At 41.3% G+C, this 22,029-nt stretch overlaps 1 protein-coding gene across 6 annotated transcripts in view; it reads left to right on the top strand.

The window, feature by feature from the left end:
* LOC105565439 (syntaxin-1A) overlaps nt 1-22,029 on the top strand; it is an 86,489-nt gene that overhangs the window by 55,786 nt on the left and 8,674 nt on the right. For 4 of the 6 annotated variants that reach the window (XM_012018646.1, XM_012018644.1, XM_012018643.1 and 1 more), the window contains exons 4-7: nt 19,125-19,199; nt 19,324-19,506; nt 20,008-20,081; nt 20,184-20,321. In XM_012018646.1, coding sequence (XP_011874036.1) covers nt 19,125-19,199; nt 19,324-19,506; nt 20,008-20,081; nt 20,184-20,321 — 470 coding nt within the window. The other 2 variants (XM_012018647.1, XM_012018645.1) reach the window with 2 other exon arrangements.

Below are 22,029 nucleotides of genomic sequence, written 5' to 3'. Positions count from 1 at the left end.
ATGGCCGCGACTTACCGCGCGATACGCTTGTTGTGCGCTGATGCGCGACAAAGCGACACTGTCGCGAACGGACTTGATTATATAATATACACGTATATCTATGTAACGAGCGATATTATGCGAGCTTCGGCGTGACGTAGTTCCTCCGCTTTTCCATCCGCCGTTTAAGCATTTTCGATGCAACAGGCGCATGCAACGATCTACCTTCGTTGCAGAACGTTGTTTCCGATGCTAACTGCAATATTAACGACACATCGACGTAGCAAAATTCCCAAAGGACAATAGAGTCAGGGGCTGCGTTCTGCAGAGAGAGAGAGAGTCTGCTTCGCGACTGTTGTAAAATTCGCGGATCTGATTGGCGTATGCTCTTGGACTCACGATTTTGATAACAGTTGCAAAGCAGGATTCTCTTTGAGAATTCTCTTTGAAAATTTATCCTGAAAGTCATGTGATCGTCAAATCAACATGGCATTTTGAAGAGCTTTGAGAGTTTTTGTGAAATTTTACCATACATTTTACTAACGAAATGTGTACCAAGTATAATTACTAGTGAAAAAAAGCTCCTTTTTCAAATTAGCGTAACACTACAATCATGAATCGAATCCCATGTGTACATTAATACGTTTTGCATTTAAATGAATGCCCCCTCCTCCCCCAAATGTGGATAAATCTTCGTGAATCACCTTGTATACCTGCGTAATAATGTGTTCCACAGTGCTTTATCGCGAAATAAATTTACTCGCGAGATTAATATGTTTGATTAATTAAATTCTGCCCCGTCGTTAAGTGTTTCATTAAAGTGTCGGCTTTCCTAAACGTTGAAAAATATACGACGGTGCTTTATAACTGTCAGGCCGCGCGTCGGGAGAGATTGTCAACGCGCTGGCCTTTAATATATTTAAGGCGCGTCTCCCTACCGAGTTTAATAGGGTGGACGGGGACGGTAAACCACATAATATAGGGTAGTCGATGGAATGCGACGGGGATTGGAGGCACAGCGGAAGCTGATCTGGGGCGGATTAAGTGGGTCATGGTACAGGAGGAGGATCGACCATGGATGGCGGTGCGGCACGTTTGCCCCTGGGATTTTGTTGAAATATTCCGCGCAAGCGGGAACAACGATCGTCCCGTGAAGCGTGAGCCATTTCCGCTCGCACCGAGCTCTCGACCCTCACCGTTTGCGCTGCCCATTTTAGCTTTTGCGATCGCGAAAATATTTTACGCGTAGAAAGTCAAACGTCGCGAGGTAATTGTCGGTTGAAAAATCGTACCGTTTCTCTCATTACTGTCGTATTATTATTGGAATTATACAGTACCGGTCAAAAGTATATCTTTAGGTTTTTTTAGCACAACTTCCGTCGAAGTGCACCGAATGCGCTCAAAATTTTACAGTGAACACCTGATAACGGGTGCATCTTGTACACGAAAGGTAATGACATTTGACGAAGTACATTATGATTTTCGAATTATCCATTCGAGCATTTTAAAATTAGTTATGCTAAGAAAGTCGAAAGGTTTTCTGAGCACAACTTCCGTCGAAGTGCACCGAATGCGCTCAAAATTTTACAGTGAACACCTGATAACGGGCGCATCTTGTACACGTAAAGGTAATGAAACTTGACGAAGTACATCATGATTTTCAAATTTTTCATTCGAGCACTTTAAAATTAGTTATGCTCAAAACATCGAGAGGTGATATATTATTGGCCGGTAACTGTATTTGTGCGATTCAAGAGGTTGATCTCGTTGCGGTGCCCTCTGTTAACTCCGGCTCTCGATGGTAATTTCTAGTTCGCGAATGATCACCGGGGCGAAATTAGCTGGAGAGTCGACCGTGCCGTCACGTCATTAATATCGCGGATCCGACAGAATCTAGGTCGGATCTTCGGGAAACTGGCGGAAAGTTTTCGCGCGCGTGAACGATTTATCTTTTGCGACAAGCTTTCGCGCCACTGACGTGAGAAAGCGCGGAGCGACAGTTTCGCTTGCTCCGCGCTGATTACCGGCAGTTCTTTCGCAGCTACGTCGACAAAAGTTGCCGTCTATCGATGCTTCTCAATGCGATTGGAGAAGGTAATCCGCGGGAGCTTAATAAAGCATGAGGCGGATAATGAACATAAAATCGAGATGTAAACGGAATCTGTGAGTGTACGTAATCCTTTTCTCCCGTAAATTCCCTGTACAGTCGTGCTCCGCTTCACGTTACCCCGCTGTAACGTAATTGGTTTTGTCTTGAGTAATATGTACGTAGAAATGGAACTCACCGATTCTGAATTCACGTCCTGCTCTCGCTGTTCCCATGTTAAATTGTATCTCGTTGTAACGTTGATTCATTTAATTAAAGTAATCACTTTGCAGAATCTAACGTTACGCGAGGTATGATTGTATTTTGCATACAGGATGTTTCAGAAATAAATGACTTTAAGAGCGTATTCTACATAAGGAATAGAAGAAAGCCACGGGCATGAGTTCGCAAGTGCTTCCTTTCCGAATTACAAGCACCTTTTGTCCACGACGGAATTTTAATCGATCGGCAGACGAGAATCAGCTCTGCACGTTCTCGCAATTTAAATCCTTTCAATTTTATTTCCAAGCAATTTTCGAACGTAAATTTTGAAAATGCTCCCGTCAACCTCGGCGGTAAACAAAAACTCGGAAGGGAAGCGCGTTTTTCTGAACTCATATTATCTTTTTTTTTTTAATCCTTGGCGAATAGAACATGTTCCTAAAGCTTGACCCTCTATTTCCGAAACACCTTGTGTACACTGCGGATAAATCAAGCCGCACAATAGAAATGAGTGTACATGAAAACCTCGAGCGCTGGTGAAGCGTAACCGTGGCGATTTATCGTCCAGATAGCATATCCCGAGATCTGTATTCAAATTTGAAAAACCGGCGCGCAATTGTCGTCCGCGAGGAATTTCAATTTTCGAAAGCCGCGTTGTTTTCGAAATACCTCGATTGTTTCCCGTTTGTCGCGCGCAGCGCGGAGGCTGGAAATTATTCACCGCCCGCCACGATAATCCGATTTGTTCTTGTCGCGTCCCGTTCCATCTCGCTTTTGCTCGTCCAGCGCCGTCAGGAGCGCTTCCGTTCGATCGATCCGCATTGCGTTCGGGCGACAAGCAGTTTACGATCGCGGAGAAACGATTGCATTTCAGTCGACGAATTCGCGTCGTCGGACTCTCAATGCAAATGAAATATCCGCCCGGCAGAGGAAGGCGCGAACTGTCACTACGTTTATCTCTTGAACTTGCGATGCGGCATTCGTACAAGTATAACTCTGACGCTCTAAAGGGATTTAATGACAAAAATGTTGTCGACAGTGATTTCCTGTATTACTTTCTTGCACATTGCGACTCACGTTCTCTCGCAACGATTTTTCTTACCGAACTGACAATCTTATAACTCTTGCACACACATTTTTCAAGATATACTGTTCTGTTCATTTACTTCTTGCTCTTTCTATCTGATCGTTTCTAATGTCAATTTATTACGATTCTGACTTTGTTTTCATTTGGACTCCGTTTTATATATCTTTCATCTATCTTGCTATTTTGTGTAATTGCAACTCAATATTGTATTGTTCCGTACTTTTTAATTTTAAATTTTGTGATTCCGGCTCTATTGCAATTTTCTTTAGATCTTGCTTAAAGAGGACCAAAGGTCGAAACATCGCACTGTTAATTTATATTAAACTCGGCCAGTTAGGGTTGACATAAACTTCTCAATTATTTCTTACTGGCGATCTTAAAAATATTTAAATTTTTATGTTCACTTAACTCTTGTTCCGTCTATCTGATCATTTCTAATGCTAATTTATTACGATTCTGATTTTGTTTTCATCCTACTCCGCTTTATATATCTTTCATCTATCTTGCTATTTTGCGTAATTGCAATTTAATATTGTATTATTCCGTACTTTTTAATTTTTAATATTGTAATTCCGACTCTATTGCAATTTTCTTTAGATCTTCCTTGAAGAGAACCAAAGGTCGAAACGTGGTACTGTTAATTTATATTAAACTCGGCCAGTTAAAGTCGACATAAACTTCTCTATTATTTCTTACTGGCGAGCTTAAGAATCTTTAATTTTTATATTCTTTTCATTTATTTTTATTTTTCAATTCATATACAGTTTAACGTATAATCGTTTTACTTAATTTAACATGTGATAAATTAAACATGTTAAAACACGTAAACATTATGCCTACACTGAAAAAAATTTCTGGTTGAATATGGACGAATCAGATAATTCCTTTAGGATTTACCAGAATTCCTTTAGGATTTACCAGAATTTCTGTAGGATTACAGGAATTCTGGTAAATCCTAAAGGAATTCTGGTAAATCCTAAAGGAATTATCTGATTCGTCCATATTCAACCAGAAATTTTTTCAGTGTATTGTCACGCTTGTGAAAAATTTGAAAATCTTGACGACGTTTGATGGAAGCAGGATTCAGGAATCGATACGAATAATCAAAATATGCGAAGAGAATTGCTCGAGGAAAGACGCCGGTGAGCGTAAAGAGATTTTCTTTGAATATGCTTGAATAATTAAATTTAATTAAAAAGAAAATGCCGAGGGCTATTGGAAATTCTCTCCAGAGGAATATCATGGAAAAGTAATTAAACGCAATTACGGCGCAAATAGAAGCGACAATTTTAAACCAAGTGTATCTAGAATGCATTAGATTCAGTTTTTTTGGATTCATACGTATACTTAAGTAATATCGCATCTTATGCTTTAGCCTTTGATCTTTATTTCATCTCTTTTCCATCTTTGATCCTCTTTAATTCATGAATTCTGCAAAATCGCAAAAGGGGCTGCTTGAGAAGAAGTTACGCGGTAACGGGTTATATACGGAAATAGCAAAACATCGACGATTAGCAGCTCTATATAAACCAAACGGATCGATGTTCGTTGCAGGCGTTCTAATTCGGCGCAGCATTCGTCTCTGCAGTTTTTAGGCCAACGACTGGCCGCGCATAAATCAGGCGTGATGCGCGAACACTATCGAGACGGCAAACTCATTCCATTTACCTCATTCGCGCCGCCAATTTATCGTCGCGGCACAAAAAAAAAGAAGTAACTCGCGCAATTTTATATTCATGCTCCGCTCTTTAAAAACACGCTCGGAACAAGAATTTGTTATCCGTCGCATCCGCTATTCACACGCTATGAATACTAAATTACGGTTTGGTTCTTCAAACAATAACTTGCGAAGTGCATTCGTGTAACACTGATTTATCATTAATCATCGCTTCCGGCAAGAAATGGGGGAATTAAAGTTACGCCGGCTCCTCCTACTTAAGATATCGTTTTAGGAGCCAACTTTCCGTAACTTTATTGCGAAACGTACAAAACGTAAAACGCCCATTGTGCGAAGATCGCGATACCCGGCTGAAAACTGTTAATCCTGAGTGATTTAATAAACGCGAACGGGCGCGGATTTACTCACTTTCAATTTACAACCGCCGGAGGTCCGCGTGAATGGGCGGCGACGTGATCGATACGCGGGGTGACAATTTTGAGGGTGTAAAGTGTGTGTTGCGCATTCGCGGGACGAATGTAAATGCGCGCGGTGAATTGCGCTATTCCGAAGCGACGAGGAGTTGCAATTTTTCTTAACGAGACCGTCCCAACGACAAAATTGAAATCGTGTCGAGCTTTCGTTCGGCAACCAGGAAGAAGAGGACCCTCTTCCGCCTCGCGCCTCTCCCTCCCCCCTCTCTCCCTCTCTCTCTTTCTCTCTCTCTCGCAGCAGCCCGCAGTTGGGTCTCCCTTCGCCGCGGAATACAAATTGATCGCACGCCAAAGTCGCGTAGGCGACCTCGTCTCCTTTATTGCGGTCACGTGCCGCTTTTCCAGGCACTTTTACTATTTTTCCGCGTAAGAGAGATGCGCACCCGATATTTTCCCGCCGACGCTTCTCTTCCGATCCTTTTACATACACCGTGCCCCGGAAGGAAAGGTCAATACTTCGAGAGGTGGTGGAGCGCCGATTATAGCAGACGACAAGTTTCCCCGCATAAATATACTCGGTAAAGCTGCGAGGCATTTACAAAGCTTATATGTCATTAGACGTAAATCGCCTTTAATCCTCTCGATTTCAAGAAAGCGCCGTCAGCCGCTCGCCCGCCGCAGGGTGGAAGGAAGAAAGGATTTCCGACCCGTTCATAAATAAATATATAAATCGATCGTTCGCGTAGATTACGTAGAGCGTTCTTTACTCAAGTAACATTCAATACTGTTACTTGCCGAACTATGACCTTTCTTCCACGACACCGTGTACAGGCGAGCCTTCCTAGGACTTCAAAGGAGAGCCTCGATGTTGGTTTCTGTTTTTTTTTTTCCCCTCGTCGCCGCCAAGCAAAGCCCTGGATGCATTTAATTTTCTATGCGGTTCGCATCTCTTTGCGATTTTTTGTGCGACTCTTTACGCGGACACTCTTTCTCGCACAGTCCAATTAACTTGTATAGCGATGAGAACTAAACAGAGGACAAATAAATTAAAAAGATATCCTGTCCCGCGGCGCGTTTATCGGCAAGTAATTGCTTTAAAGTACATGAAATTATTCTGATGTGACAAAGCCATCGGAACTTTGCGGCTAAACGAGATGAGTGATTGATTAAACGTGATTGGACGATACAACTTTTATTAAATTTGTCGTAACGAGTGTCGGCCAACAAATTTTCCTCGCGAATATCCGCCTCTCGAGAATGAAATTCACGAAAGAGTTTATTACCGAAACACGGATCTGGCGCGCTAATCGTGACAACTAGACTAAACCGTACGAGGCCGTAAATCTCAATTCCCCGATACTCGCGCCGTTCGATCTTTCTTACGATCGGAATTTCACCGCCGTTCGTCGGCATTAAACCTTGGAACGCGAACTCGTCGGATTATATACGCACGATCTTGCTGGCTGGATTGCCGGACGTGGACACTCCGCGATCGCGATACCGTAAAACTTTACGTCTCGCTTTTACGGCAAACGAAGCTTGTTCCCGTACCAGGGAAATAAATATCGTCTTGCTCGGCGCAGCCGTCGTTATAACCGCGACGATACGACGCTTTTACGTGATTAAAGACGATAAAAAAAGAACATACTTTATCCGGCGTTTATCCCCTCAAAGCTCCGTTTGACGGGGGACACGAATAATAAAAGGAAAAAAGAAGAAAAAAAAGGGAAAGAAAATCCGCGATGACCGTGGAAATTAAGCCCCGCAAAGAACTGTTCTGTAATTCGCGTATCGATTCGCTTGTGTCCGCATAACAGGGACACTAACTTCCATTTCCCGGCACGTTGACACGAAAAACAAGCGGGCAGCAGTCAACGCACGCACCCCCGCGCTCCCTTTCGCCATCTCCGCCACCCTCTCTGTCTCTCCCCGTCAAAGCCAGTTAACGGAGGTCAAAGGTAGCGCTCGGTTCAATTTATGCCCATACAGAAACTCCGTCATTCTGCCCAGGCTACGTGTACGATACATATTCATGAGCACCTGGCAATGCTTTGCACGAAGGACGGACGCGCCATGGGCCTTCCTCCCTTTGGTAGATCGAAAGTATCCGTGTTGGTTTACCATTCGCGTCGATCGTGTTTGCCGTGCGACCGGGCCAGCTGTTCCGTCGGTGGCCGCCCGCGATTGAGAACGCTGATAATTTAATAGACCTTACTATAACAATATACGGCTGTCCTCGGTTTACGGGAACGGCAGGGAAAGTTAATCCGCTGGACGAAAGAGTACCAAGGGCCTTTATTGGCTTGTCCATTTCACCGCATCCACCGCGTTTGCCGCGCGCGTACAAAAGGAACGTTTGTGCAAATTTTAACTACGATCCGACTTGAGCGTAACACGAATGATTAACGGCTGAAAATATTATTTAAGAGCAAGTTGCTTTGCCCGACTTCAAATCCAATTTAGATCGATGGCGGTTCAAGTTCTCTTTCTTTTGGAAACCTAGAGTTTCATCGTGTAGATCTTTGTTATTTTATAAATGAGTTCTTTGTTCTAAATTCTTTTATTATAAACTTTAACAAGCATTGCGTCTAATAGTACAGTCCTTTAATATACATTAAAGTATCCCTTGACGACGCTTTGACACTTCCCTCCTGCACGTGTGAACTTGCATTATTAGCGAACTGGTGCATGTAAGAAAGATTTACAAGCGGGACAAAAAGCGAGAACGATCGGGAGTTTATCGGGGGCGGCGGCGGTCGCAAAATCACCGTCGGTGCTTTCCGACAACATCACGCTACTTCCGAGTTCGTCGAAAGTTCGACATCCCATCCCGGTTGGTCGGTCGGTCGGTCGAATAACCGGAAGTAGGTCTGGCACGTTTCCACGCGGCATTAACCCAATTTACACATTCGCAATTGTAACGCGCGAACGTCCGCAAACGAACGAACAAATGAGCCCCATTGTCCGCGACGGAATTAGTAAATCTGGAGCTGTCGATAACCGGCCATTCACCCCCGGGTGATACGGAACGGCCGGCCGGCTCTCGCTGTAAAAAGGCGTGTCCCGCTGTTCTCCTCTCGTGAGGGGTATCTCCGGAAGGGTGAAAAGAATCGGAAGTGACCCGGGGGCCGTCGTGTCGCGCTTGGCTATGTCGACTTCTTCCGATCAGTCGATTGCGGACGGTAGAATTGGACCGACTGGCTGAAAGACGGGAGGGGGAGGGAACGAGGGCAAGATACATCGCGATATCGTCGAGGTCAGGAACGGCGAGGTCAGCCGAAGTCGATAACACGGCGAGATATCCAGGAAGAGGCTCGAGGCACCTGAAAGTGTCGCGAAATACCTCGAGTTCCTCCGGGAACCTCCTCACTCTTCTCTCTCTCTCTCTCTCTTTTTCTCTTCCTCCTCTCCCCCCTCTCTTTCTCTCTCATTCCCTTTTTCCTTTTTCTTTTCTTACGTTTTACCCTTATTTTCTTCATTTTCCTGGCTTTCCACCATTTTCCCAGCTTTCCCCCAGGATGAACATGGGAAGGAAAAAGAAAGAGTTTTCTCGTACTCGAATGAATTTAATCGGAATTTCGATATCTTGTGCAGCCGGAGATCGGCTTGTGAGCAAAGTAGCCGTGCATACTCTGAAAGATTTGTTAAAAGGACTTCGCTTTCACAAAGCGGAAATGATGATGTCATAACCGCTTTGGCGCAGCCAATTCCGATTTAATCCATAAAGTAATGAAAGGTAGGTATTTTTATTCGCAGGCTCGATTCGTGGATTAAAACTGGCACGACTATCGCCATTTTTCATAATTTAGCAAACTTTTATAGTCTTATTGTTTTTTTTTGTTTCACAACGTATGAAACAGTTTCTGGCAATTAGTTTTATTCGTACAATTACACGTAACTGTTGTACTTTCGGCTCTGTCCGGTTTATTTAAAAATATCCGCCCCGAGAGTAACTAACTGCACGTCGTTTTGCATTTCAATTTACACAACTTGTAATTTTATTACCTTTCGGCCGCGGAATGTGACGTAGCCGAGTTCCCACGTGATGTAATTCCCCTAACTGTGCTCGGAGGGTACTTTGATTTGCAAAATTACTCGTTGACAATAATAGCGAAGCGGTTGCGCGAACCGGGCGGAATATTTGCCGCATTTCTGCGGAGAGCGATTTCGATCATATCGCTTTTGGACGTCGCGCGGCGGGACAGAGGCCAAAGGAAATGTTAATCGCCGTTATTTAATGCCCGCAATTTCGGCCACTTTGCTTTGAGTCCGCTAATAACACGCAACGTGGCTTTATTACCTGCGTTCCGCGCGTAATACGCGCTAATTGACGTATAATGCGATTACGACCGACGCGACCGGCGGTCAAACGTTGGACGTTGGCGCAGAAAAAATCCGATCGTGCCGAGGTGTTGCCGGACAAACGATTCACCCTTAACGCATCGATACGGGGCTGCTGGCCCATCGTAAACTATCGCCGCCCGCAAGAAAGCTGCCGGGTGTTTTAAGCTCCCGGCCACGGGGGGATTCGCTAACCCGCACTGATAGAAAAATATGTAGTATTTGAAACTATAATGCATAGTAAAATAATTATAGTCAGGAATATCATTTATATTAGTAGTAGGAACCATATAGACACAGCAATTCCAACTATTTAAAATAATTTACTATAAAATATAACGTAAAGAATTATTTAACGCCAGTAATTGATCAACCAATGTGGAAAATTGCTTGACGACCCGTGGCTGACGAATAAAGAAATTCATTGCGAAAAATATTACCTCAGCCAGTGTTCGAACCTGGACCCTCCCTACACTCTAGGCGGGCGTCTCGCCAATTCGACCACTGAGGCATGTGGTGATATTTATCGCAATAAACAGTACCACTAGTTTGGAACAGTAGTACCGATAATATCTAAATAATGTTTCTTAGCATAATTGAATTGCAGTTGAATGATGGTATTCTTTCAAGTTTTGCATTACCATCTTGAATCTGGCATTTTGAATTATGAAAATCTGATAACGGATTCGTAATCAGCGATCCCGAAAACTGTTGTATACAAAGTTTTACAAAATGGTCCAATAGCAAGATGTATGCTTCAAAGGGTTAAACCGTAGCTTTTCAGCCGCGTTGTTACGAGTACCACCAATTAAGGTGCGAATGAAATTTTTGTTAGCGTAAAGTCCATTCGGCGTTACTCGAGAAATAATAGCATCCCGGGGCAGGTATTTATGTTTTCAGAGCGTGATTAAAAACTCAAGGTAAACTCGCCTAAATGTTAAATAACTCGTTAACGACATCGTGAATTAAACACGCGTCGAGAAGGACGCGAATATTAATCGTCCCAAGTCTCGCAGTTCGTCCCTTAATTAAATCCGATTTTTGCTCCCGTCCTCGATTCGCGGTTTCCACGGCAGTCTGTATCATCCGTCCCGTTCCTATCGCGAGCACTATTCACATACTCGCGATAATCCCGATATAACGAGGACAGAAAGGGAGAAAGGAAAAAAAAGGGGGAGAAATTCGCGCTGGTTGGGATTTCTTGATTAAGTCGCGTGAGCGAAGTTAATTCGTTTCCACGGTAGAATCGATGAGGTGCTCCGTTCGTGCGAAGTCGATTCGAAGACGAAATCAGGGTAAGTCGAAGGGATAACAGATACCTTTAAATATAACCGGATGACATTAATCGCTTGTATCCTTCCGCTTGAGAAATTTCTCTCGGGGGCGCGCAGACGCGATTCTTTGTCTTAGGAAGATCACGATTCCGGGGGAGCGTTCCGGGGGCAATTAAACGGAATTCCCTAATTGCTAATTGCCCCGCCGTGCTCGCGACGGTGTTCCAGCCGACGTCTCCGACGTCTAAATTATGCGCGACGGATTTGCATACGAGGACTCTCGGAAAAGAAGCGTGTACCGAAACGAGATTGCGAACTAACATCCCTCTTTCCCGACGAATCGCGCGCACTAATTAAAACTTAACAAGATATTCGGCCTACTTTGGCAAGTGCGATTCGCGATAATTGCGAAACGCAACTTCTTGCACTTCAAGTTTCAGCTACGTTAAATTATGTCCCGACTGTACTTGTAACGCTACGCAAATAATTGATGAAATTTTTTAATCGTACGTTAGATTTGTTTTTTCCAAATATAGATTCGAGATACTGTCTTATATTTATTTCGTAATGAAAACTGTACGACTGTACTTGTAACGCTACGCAAATAATTGATGAAATTTTTTAATCGTACGTTAGATTTGTTTTTTCCAAATATAGATTCGAGATACTGTCTTATATTTATTTCGTAATGAAAACTGTGAAGAAATTCTCAGTAATGTTATTGCGTAACATTATATTAATTTTTTTATTTTTTGTTATTTGAAGCCGCATCTTAGATTTTTTTTAAATATGAGCTCGAGATATATTTGCCACTTATTTTATAATGAAAACCGAAGAAACTCTCAGTAATGTTACTGTTTAATATTATTTATTTAGCAACTATTAAATTATTTCAACCGCATCTTATTGTTAGATTTACTTTTTAGAAATACATACTTGAAAAAGCTTAAAGATAAACATATCACTTATGCTACTCGAGCTCGAAATTACACGAACGTTCTATTATATAAAGTTTAAATCCCCGTTTATCTTATAATGATTTTCACAGAGATTGTCTGTATAGCACTGCTTAATATTATATCCACTTATTTATTTACATTAAAAAATTACATTCAGACTTTCCTCCCTTATCATAAAAATGTCAAGTATGCACTTAAATATCCGCACATGTGCGCGCACGTGTGTGTGTCTGCGCGAATTTAAATATAACCGCATGTTTAAAAGCTCACGTCCAATATCGCGAGGTCGCAACTTGAACTTTATTACATCCTAAATACGTACTTTCTCGCCACTTTACGCTCCAAAATTTTATCCCGCATCACAGTCGTGGCGCAATAAAGGGTTAACGACATCTCTTTCTCTCGCAATTTACTTGGCCGTCGGCCAAACTCTCCCATATATCTTTTCACTACTTACGCTTCTCCCTCCCCCCCCCTCTCCCGTGTCAGAAATTTCTCCATTTCTATAATCCTTCATATCTGCCGTCTACCACGGCAGAGAAAAAAAAGACTTTCCGGCAAGTGATTTTCGGAATCGTCGAAATTATCGCGACTGCGATCGCCGACGGGGGAAACTAGTTTCGTGCCGTGGCACGTGCAAGAGAATAGAATCTTGGCGTGAGCTGAAACGAAGGAAGGAAAAAGCCGAGATAGGTCGGATTATCCTCTCCGTATATACGTATAGAGCCCCTTAAGCCAAACCTGTTAAACCAAACGCGGGCGGGATCGCACGCGACGCGTATCGGTCGACCGGTTTCACCGATCAGGCTTCAAGATAAATATAAAATTAAGTTATGCTTATCACCAAAAAGTGGTATCCGTGGCTGAAAGCAAGCTCATACTATTCTTAATCTTTCATGCGTGCGCGCGCGCGCGCGCGCGTACACCTTTCTTTTTCCCTTCTTTCTCTCAGCCAATTGATAGAATATTCTGTCTCAGTTCACCCCTGGACGTAGGCCTCTTCCAAGAACGTTCATGCCGATGGTTTTTCCGAAAAGAGTCGGTATTAAAACGCCACACTTGTCAGGAGTGTTGGTGACTGTTTGTTACCCACCAGGGGTAGATTCCGTGCTCGATTTTTCAGCGTTGAACTCTCCTCTGTATTTGTATATAGACGGAATAAAATGCCCCTGGGAGGTTACCAGCTTCTTCCGAGAGGTGACGATCGAATAAAAAAATGAACAATTTCCAATCGAATTTTCGAAACTCGGCGCCACGATCGCCACATTTTATATATCAATATTACAAAGCGATTTATTGTGTACATTCGCGAATTTATATTTCGCAATTTGTTGCTCGAAGCACTTAGCTGATGTTTAATATTCCAAGAGTAACGACCTAAACGCTTTAACTTTTAATTTAAATATTCGAACGATAACGAATTATTATGAATAATTTAGTTCAAACCCTGGCTGAGGTAATATTTTTCGCAATAAATTTAGAATATGAAATATTTAGGCACTAACACCCTGTCACGGCTCTCAGTCCTTTGTTCCTTCAAATTTGCGTTTATCACATTCGAGCCATACGAATTTTATCAATTTGAATAATTTCGTTATTTTCAGTGGTAAGTTAGAAGTGGAAAGTTGGAAGTAGAATCTACCGAAGTTCGCGATGAAAAAGGCTCGCCGACAGAAAGGTTTTATATCCGCGGTCGCGAGCTCTCGATTTATGGGGTTGGAAAAAACGCTCGAAAGACGCTTTTGTGGGCGTTACCATAGGAGAATGTTAAGCTATATATATGTATATATATCTTGGTCGTTGGGTTACAAACACTGGCCACGGTCCTGTACTATATACGTGCAATGCCGCAGAGCATTCATTCGCGTCCGACTATTTATGGACATTACTACTGCGCTCTTCTTTATCATATCGATGGAAACATCCCGGCCAGAAGTTCTCTTGCGCGAAAACATCGCTGTCAAGGCCGGGAAGAGAGCCCGATACTGCGGATTAAAGAAAGAAAACTTTTTACGAGTGGCCGTTTCGCGGAAGAGAAAATTAGAAAAAGCTACGCTCGGCGACAAGAAAGGGAGGATTTAAAAAGATATTAGCTTGATATGATAAGATATTAGAGTCACTGCAGTTCACAAAAATAGATAGCTAGGGATTAAAGTTCCTTTTTGTTTTATTGCGAGACTCATTCATTTCAAATTTTATATGTCTTGCGTTTAATCCCGGACTCACGAGTTGCCGCGCGGAGAGAATTTTCTCTTAAAATTTGCCCTGAGAATCATGCAATCGTGGGACACGTGGCGTTTCGAAGAGCTTTGTGAGAGTTTTTTGAAATTTTTGCATACATTTCACTAGTATACATTTTACTAGTTTCATAAAATTGTTCGAAATGCCATGTTGTCCCGCGATTACAAGATTTTCAGGATAAATTTTAAGAGAAAATTCTCTCCGTGCACTGCTGTGTGTCCTGCAATATTCAAATATTACTAATGTAAACACAATCATCATTATAAATTATTAAAAATAAACAATTACACCAATTAATATTAGAAAACTATTGTGTCGTGCCGTAATATTAGAATTATTTGAGTGATGTTCTTTTCATTTACAGAAAATTAACTTCGTGTTCCTTGAATTTCTGGGCCGAGAGCCAAGATACTAAACAAAGATACGTTTCGGTATTGAATCGCCTTGCTCGGAAATCCAAGCGGCCTTTATTACAGCCGGAGCTTTATACGTTGTAAACTCGTTATGAGCATTGCTTCAACCACAAGGGCGAATTCGTGTATTTCAGGTCATTGCATTCGGATGCGGTTAAACTTGGTAGCTCTCTCTCCCATAGTCGAGCTTCACGCTAACTCCCGTGTAAACGACCCTGATCGTTGCTTTCTTCCGCATATGCGAGAACCTGGTACCGCAGAAGAACACTTTGTTTTATCTTCGCTTCCAATCTGGAGCGAACATTGGCGCGAAATTAGAATTGAGTGTTTCCCTCGAGGAGTAATTTTTCGCCCTGGTAATTATCTTCTTATCATTCAAGTAAAATGAATAATCGATAAAAAATTTTGGAAACACTAAGAGAAAAAGAATTCAATTCTGCACCCGGAATACAGTTTGAGATGAAACGAATTTGTTTAAATTTTGGCCTCACTAGACTTTTATTTAATTTCAAAGAAATAATTTCTTTACCTTGACCAAAATTTTATTTGATTGAGACTGGAATTTCTAGGAGAATTCATATATATATTTCTTCAAATCTAGCAAATGTTTAGTAGAAGTAAATAAAAAGTAGTAGAGTCAAAGAAATATAATTTCAACGTATCTCAGTTGTTTAACCTAACTAAATCTTTTTTTGGATGTGTAATAATAACTAATTATAAATAGTCATGAATAATTAAATAGTTTACGCTAAATATCGTTACAAGGCGTACATTGAAAAATTGGTAAATTATTCGAATACATTTATCAAAGTAATCAAGTGCTGTTTATTTAAAATTGCGCTAATTAAATTTTAGTGTAAATATAGCTTGGATCATTAATGAAAATTATCTTCCGAATATTAAACATAGATATTGGAAATGTGACAATTTTCAAATCAGTTAGGCCGAACATACTCGTATATTTAAGAAAACAACACCGATTTCAAACAACCATAGGGCGATGGCGGGCGGAACTATTCCCTTGTCTTCTTCATACATCATCGATCAAACTTAACAGGCCCCTATCTTTGCGTTCCTTCCTTTTATGCCGTCTTATCTGATGCAATAAAGATGCCCTTTGCACGCGTCTGATAACGGCCGCTAAATCGCGCTGCGACTAAGTGTCCGATCGTGACTGGAAAGGTGCGCGTGAGGGGGAATTTTTCAGGCACCTTCATTCTTATTCGGTCTTCCTCGATCTTTAGCAGCGGCTCGCCGCTGCGACGGTGTTGGTGGAACTTAATGCGGTAGATGTGACCGATAGACGCGCGAAGAACACACCCAGAGCGAATTTGCATTTTAAGCAAAGCCAAGAAATTTCGCCGAAACTTCCTCGACGAATATTCAACGCGTTGCACGTGAGGTAACAGTGAATTACGGGGTTAGTTGTAAGTTAACTAGCTAAATTTTAATCAATTTTCCAAGAGCCCCTGTCATAACAGATTTTGGTTAAAAATTGTTTACTGCCTAAATGCAAATTATTTAGTGCTCTCCATTAGACACTGAGACGTTAATTCTGACGGCGTCTAAAAAGCGATGTCACTCGCGAAAGAGAGAGAAGCATCAATTATTATAATTATGAAACTAATGAAAAAATTTTTAACGCATACATAATTTAAATGTATATTGTTTTATAACAATATAAAGAAATGTAACGTTTTATATTTTTTATATAAATTATTCTGTATTTATATACGACGTACATCTCCATTACATTCATTGATTGCTTTTCAATAAAGATATTAACTAAAAAGACTCCAAATTGTAATTACGTCACTGGTTTGCGCGAGCAATAAAGATGGAGCGTATTTCGGGGAAACGTCTTATTACTCAGCATTTTCGAGAGCTCCCGAGGGAGACGCGGAACGTCGTTCCGGCGGCGGACGCTAAATCTCATGGCAACTGGATTTGAGGCGCTCGAGGGTGTCTTGACGGTGGGCTCCGACACACTCGGGAAATATGTGGCATGACACATAGGTAGATATAATGCAAGCCTCACGTTCCACCGGTACGTCAGGGATCTCCGCTTAAAAAATATTTGCGATTGGAATAGTAGCGTCACGTATATCCGCGAGCGTGCGGTGTATATTCAAAAACCGCGCTATTTCTCTCACCGAAATAAGTTTCTATTCATCCTCTTCCGTTGTGCAATCGTTTGGACTAGCTGGATGTGAAAGGAGATCCTCTCTGACCGTCTCTTTCTTCTTCGTCATCTTCACAAAGCGCAAGCTACATCTCGTACGCGAAAGGGAGGATCTACACCCAGAAAAAAAATTTGCTTAAAAGTTTGATCTTACAACTAGGCATTTTTTAATTTCAAAGAAACAATTTCTTGTCCTTGACTAAAATTTTATTTGATCGAGACTGGCATTTCTAAGAGAATGCATATCTATTTCTTCAAATCTAGCAAATGTTTTGGTAGAAGTGAACATGAATTTGGTAGATTCAAAAAAATATGATTTTAACGCATCTCATTTGTTTAACCCAACTGAATCTTTTTTTCTGGGTGTGTCGGTAGAAGTCGCGGGCTCAGATTCGTGATGAGACGTAGGCGGTATCGGTTGCGTGGGACTCGTTTTAATGCGTACATGCGTGGGACGCCTTCGCGGAATATCGGAACATGATATTATCAGTAATGATGATATTACGAGAAGGATCGTGACCCCTCTTCTACACTTGTCCGTAATTAGATATCGGGGATCCGTGTCGGAATCAGCCGGCACGCTAATTACGACAATCAAGAATTGTGTCTATCGAGAAGCCCACGCTTTCAAACAAAGCATACGAGCCCCGAACTGAAAAGGATCTTGGAAATGAAAAGTAATATCCATTTCGAAACGATTTTCTCGCAATTACTTTTGAGCGTAGACTCGAGCGAAAATTAAAAGGGAAAATTAAAGTTAAAAACGCAATTATCGCAGCGTGTGCAATGAGTACATTAACTCGCGCTGACGTAATCGAATTCCGTGGTATTTGTACGCTTCGTCACAGGTGCCACGCAATTGTTTCGGCGCCGCGAGTAAAGCGCTGGCCTCGAATGCAAAATATATGTTGCCGGGACAAGTCGCAAATTGTAATTTGACGATCGAGGTAACTTGGAGGGTAACTAATTATAAGGGTAGCGATGGAATTAACTATTTTACAAGTAAATTCGAATCTATTGACGTTGTTCGAACCGTCCGTGATTACTTCGAAAAATAAACGGAATACTTTCAAGACTCAAATCTGAACAAACTGGGTTTTGAATCCCTTATGAGTGTCTCGGAAAAATAAGCATATTACTTTCGAGTGGGCCCGAACCTATGATCAAATACGTTGGAATCTTTTATGGATATCTTACCAGAAATGTTTGCGTTCCTTCGAAACGTTTGTATAAAGCGGCAATTATTTTTTGACGATTACAAATAATCAGATTATCACAAGCGTTGAAATTAAATATAATAAAAGGATAATTGAAAATAGAATATAAAAGTTATTTTAAAATCTTTACACATGTAGACATTCTTCAAAGTAACAACTCCATTCGTAGAGTTCTAGTACTACTTGTGAAAGATTCGATTTCTTTACGGTAGAAACTTGTAAGTACATTTCGAATCCTGCAGATACTTACTCTAACATTCGAAACTAGCTAGTCGAGTTTGATTTTGCAGGTACAACGTGTGAAATATTTCTTATGAATATTACCCGAATTCCAGTAGATGAAACTTGATTGTTGGATCCGACTGGGATTTTTAAATATTAAACTTGCTGCCATCCCGAAAAAGATGCCGTCGAAAGAGGGAAAAAGTTACGGAGAGGCTAAGTATACGGACGAAATAAGACTTGCGGGGGCAGAGAGTAGATCAGATTGTAAATTTACTGCGGAAAGCGACAGATAGCCGCAACCGGTACCGTCTTGCGGGAATTCGAAAGTTTGCGCGTGTAGTGGTGATTATGACGAACTGTGCACGAACCGCTTCTCGATCAATATAATGTTGCACAATGCTGCTGCACGAACGTACGATCTTCTTTGTTAGAAGCGTAATATTCGAAGCAATTGGAATAAGCGTGATCTGGCGAGCTGGTACTTTTTAACTCACAATATGACTGAGCTTCCATATTCGATAATATCATTTTACATATATGTCTCTCTCTATTTATTCATCTTATATCAAATGTATTGGCATCTATAAATCTTATATTATTGTCTGCTAGAAGAGTTATTGGTTCAATAAAGAACACGTTGCAGCACAGTTTCGCACTATCCACAAAACTTTGCGATGACATTTGCGACCTGTTCCAGATACTAAATAAAACCTCTATCTCTTCATTGGCGTATTAGAAAATAATGGCTCTCCCCGAGAACTAGGGAAGTGCAGCACGTAAATAACTTTTCGATTTCTCGATTTACAGAGGTGAAACTGGAACTCGAAGATCTGATGTCTGACATCAAGAAAACCGCTAACAAAGTGAGGGCTAAATTAAAGGGTAAGTTCTCGCGGCTCGGATGCTCGTCCGCGTGACACGGTGACATCTGTTAAATTGATCGATCCCTCCGCGATCGTCGAGAGTACTTACGTTTCGCATTACGAGCCTTGTTTCCTGTGTTCAGTGATAGAGCAGAACATCGAGCAGGAGGAGCACACGAACAAATCGTCAGCGGACCTGAGGATACGCAAAACCCAGCACTCGACGCTGTCCAGGAAGTTCGTCGAGGTGATGACGGAGTACAATCGGACACAGACCGATTACAGGGAGCGGTGTAAGGGGAGAATACAACGACAGCTCGAGATCAGTGAGTATGCCGTGATTGGCCGCATTGCAGCCTGAATGCCTATTCGAGCGGAACATCCCTTTCCAATCTGTCGTCACATCGAGCCGTCTCGGAGCACGCGCTCATCAATCTAATGCTCGTGTTCGTTTCTATTTGAAGAAAAGCCGGGAGGAAGGCATTGAACGGTTGTTGTCGACATCAGTTTCCTTTCAAACAATTCCGAATCGAATCCTATTATTATTACATCGCGAGTTTTTTCGGCTTATTAGCTTATTGTATTTATAATCTTCTTACATTTTCTTAATACTTAATGCGAAGGCGATAGCCATAATGAGGTACACTAAGCCAGTAACGTGAACAATAATTGTAACAATGAGATCAGCGTTTGTCCGATATCGATATTTGATCTGAGCAGTCGCTTCGTTCGTTGAATAAATAATAAGCAGCAGCTTGGGCGGAAAATTGATTGCATTTGAGTTGCGTCTGTTCGCGTGACGAAGAAATCTCTCTGTCTCTTTCCAGCGGGGAGAACGACCACCAACGAGGAGCTCGAGGAGATGCTGGAGCAAGGAAATCCAGCCGTCTTTACGCAAGGGGTACATCTTTAATGATCCTTCTCTTCTTATCTCGCCTAGTAGCTACGTGAGAGGCGTTAATAACCGCCTTTCCTACCCGATTAATCTTACCGCTTGTCGCAGATCATCATGGAAACGCAACAAGCAAAACAGACCCTTGCGGACATCGAGGCGCGTCACGCTGACATCATTAAACTCGAAAACTCCATCAGGGAGCTGCACGACATGTTCATGGACATGGCCATGTTGGTGGAGAGTCAGGTAAGGTCGAGCAGCTTTATGCAAATTCGCCGCGGAAACTCGTTTAAACGATTACATTCTTTTTCTCTCTTTTTTTTCCCCCCCCTTTTGGCATAGGAGATTTGTATCTCCACGAGATGTAACGAAATCGATACTGCATGCAAAAGATTTTATATATCCTTTTTATTTGTCATTTTGAGATAACAGTTTTCTATCTTGATTCTCGATATACATGGAAGAACAATACTCTGCCGCAAGATACATAACTTACTTGCAAATTGCATATGTTCATGTATCGCAAATATCGTGCGTATAATATATCAAAGATATTCATCATGAATATTGATGTGCTATTACAGAGTCCTATATACAGATGATAAAAGCCTAATTGTAATAGTAATTAAACGTACATTGCTGGTGGACTCGGTTTAATGTGCGTGAGATTGCAATCGTTTTTGTGGAAAAGAAAACACGAACATGAATTTTCCAGCAGTTCACAAAGTAGTTGATAAATATGACTTTTTCTAAATAATCTGGCAGTAGGCGATAAGTTCATTGATACGTGCATTTGAGGACAAAACTTAACAAAGAGAAGGAATTCAGTTTAATTGAAAATATTTTAGAAGAGATCAAATAGAGGCACGTAGTGTTCCAATTGAATACTTTGAATCTCGTTTTTTTATGACAAAATAAAAATCAAATTAATATTGACAATATTTTCAACAACAACAATTTTACGTGCGTTTGGTTCCTTTTGAATTTATAAAACAAATCATTATGTTTCTTCTTATTCACTGCCATTTATTAATTTAAAAAAAATTTGGCGTGATGTTGAATTTTATCGTTCAAGCGCGAGGTAAAACTTTTCCGACTGTTCTGTCAGATGCACGTTTCAATTTCTGTTTGACCCAAACTATCGATTTGATTAACTATAATGAGATGCTTTATTGCAAGATGCTTGAGCGGTATCGTTCCTCGCGATTGGTTATACGACGGGCTAAACTTAAGTAGTTTATTTGCCAATTTTAATTGATACTATAATTTAAAGAATACTTTTTCGATCGTATTTTTATTTTCTATTACCTAACATTTTGTATCAGCTCGCGATCGCTTTAGTACAACGATGATCCATAAGCAATTAGGAGCGTAGCGCGACGCAGTCGTAACAATCCTCTTCTCTTCAGCAATGTTTCTTAACGAGCCGCATTATATGACGCGTTTGGTATCTGCTAATCAAAGGGAAATTTCTTTAGCGCACTAAAATCTCAAGTTCTCCCGTATAAATTTAATTTTTTATGTTACATATCCATTCTATTATTAATTATTACTTGCTCTTCTATGTCTACTTAAAATATATCTGCGAGAAATTTGAGATTTTAGTTTATCGCTTTCTTTTTCTGCTTCATAGTAATAATTAATTAATTAATTAAGAATAAACTTTTGAAAACTATCCATGCCCTGTTTATGTATTCTTCGGCGAAAATGTTTTGAATGATTTCAAATTGAATATCCTCAAATGGACCTTTACTGACAAAAGTTTAATGCCATATATACAGGGTGCTACGCAAGACTTTGACGTCCGGTCATGGGAAGGTAGAGGGGACTAAGACAAACAGAAAAGTATTGTACTATTTTGCGCTTGGACGAATAGTTATCGAGATACGAAATTTTAAAAATCGCCGTATTAGCCCAACCTACTGGCGAATGTAAGCGCGCAGTGAGAGGGCGG

Source organism: Vollenhovia emeryi, unplaced genomic scaffold (genome assembly GCF_000949405.1).
Source record: "Vollenhovia emeryi isolate VEMERY1.0 unplaced genomic scaffold, V.emery_V1.0 DF939152.1, whole genome shotgun sequence".
Classification (NCBI taxonomy): domain Eukaryota; kingdom Metazoa; phylum Arthropoda; class Insecta; order Hymenoptera; family Formicidae; genus Vollenhovia; species Vollenhovia emeryi.
Note: the sequence above shows the minus strand (reverse complement) of the source record. Positions and strands in the feature narration are given on the sequence as shown.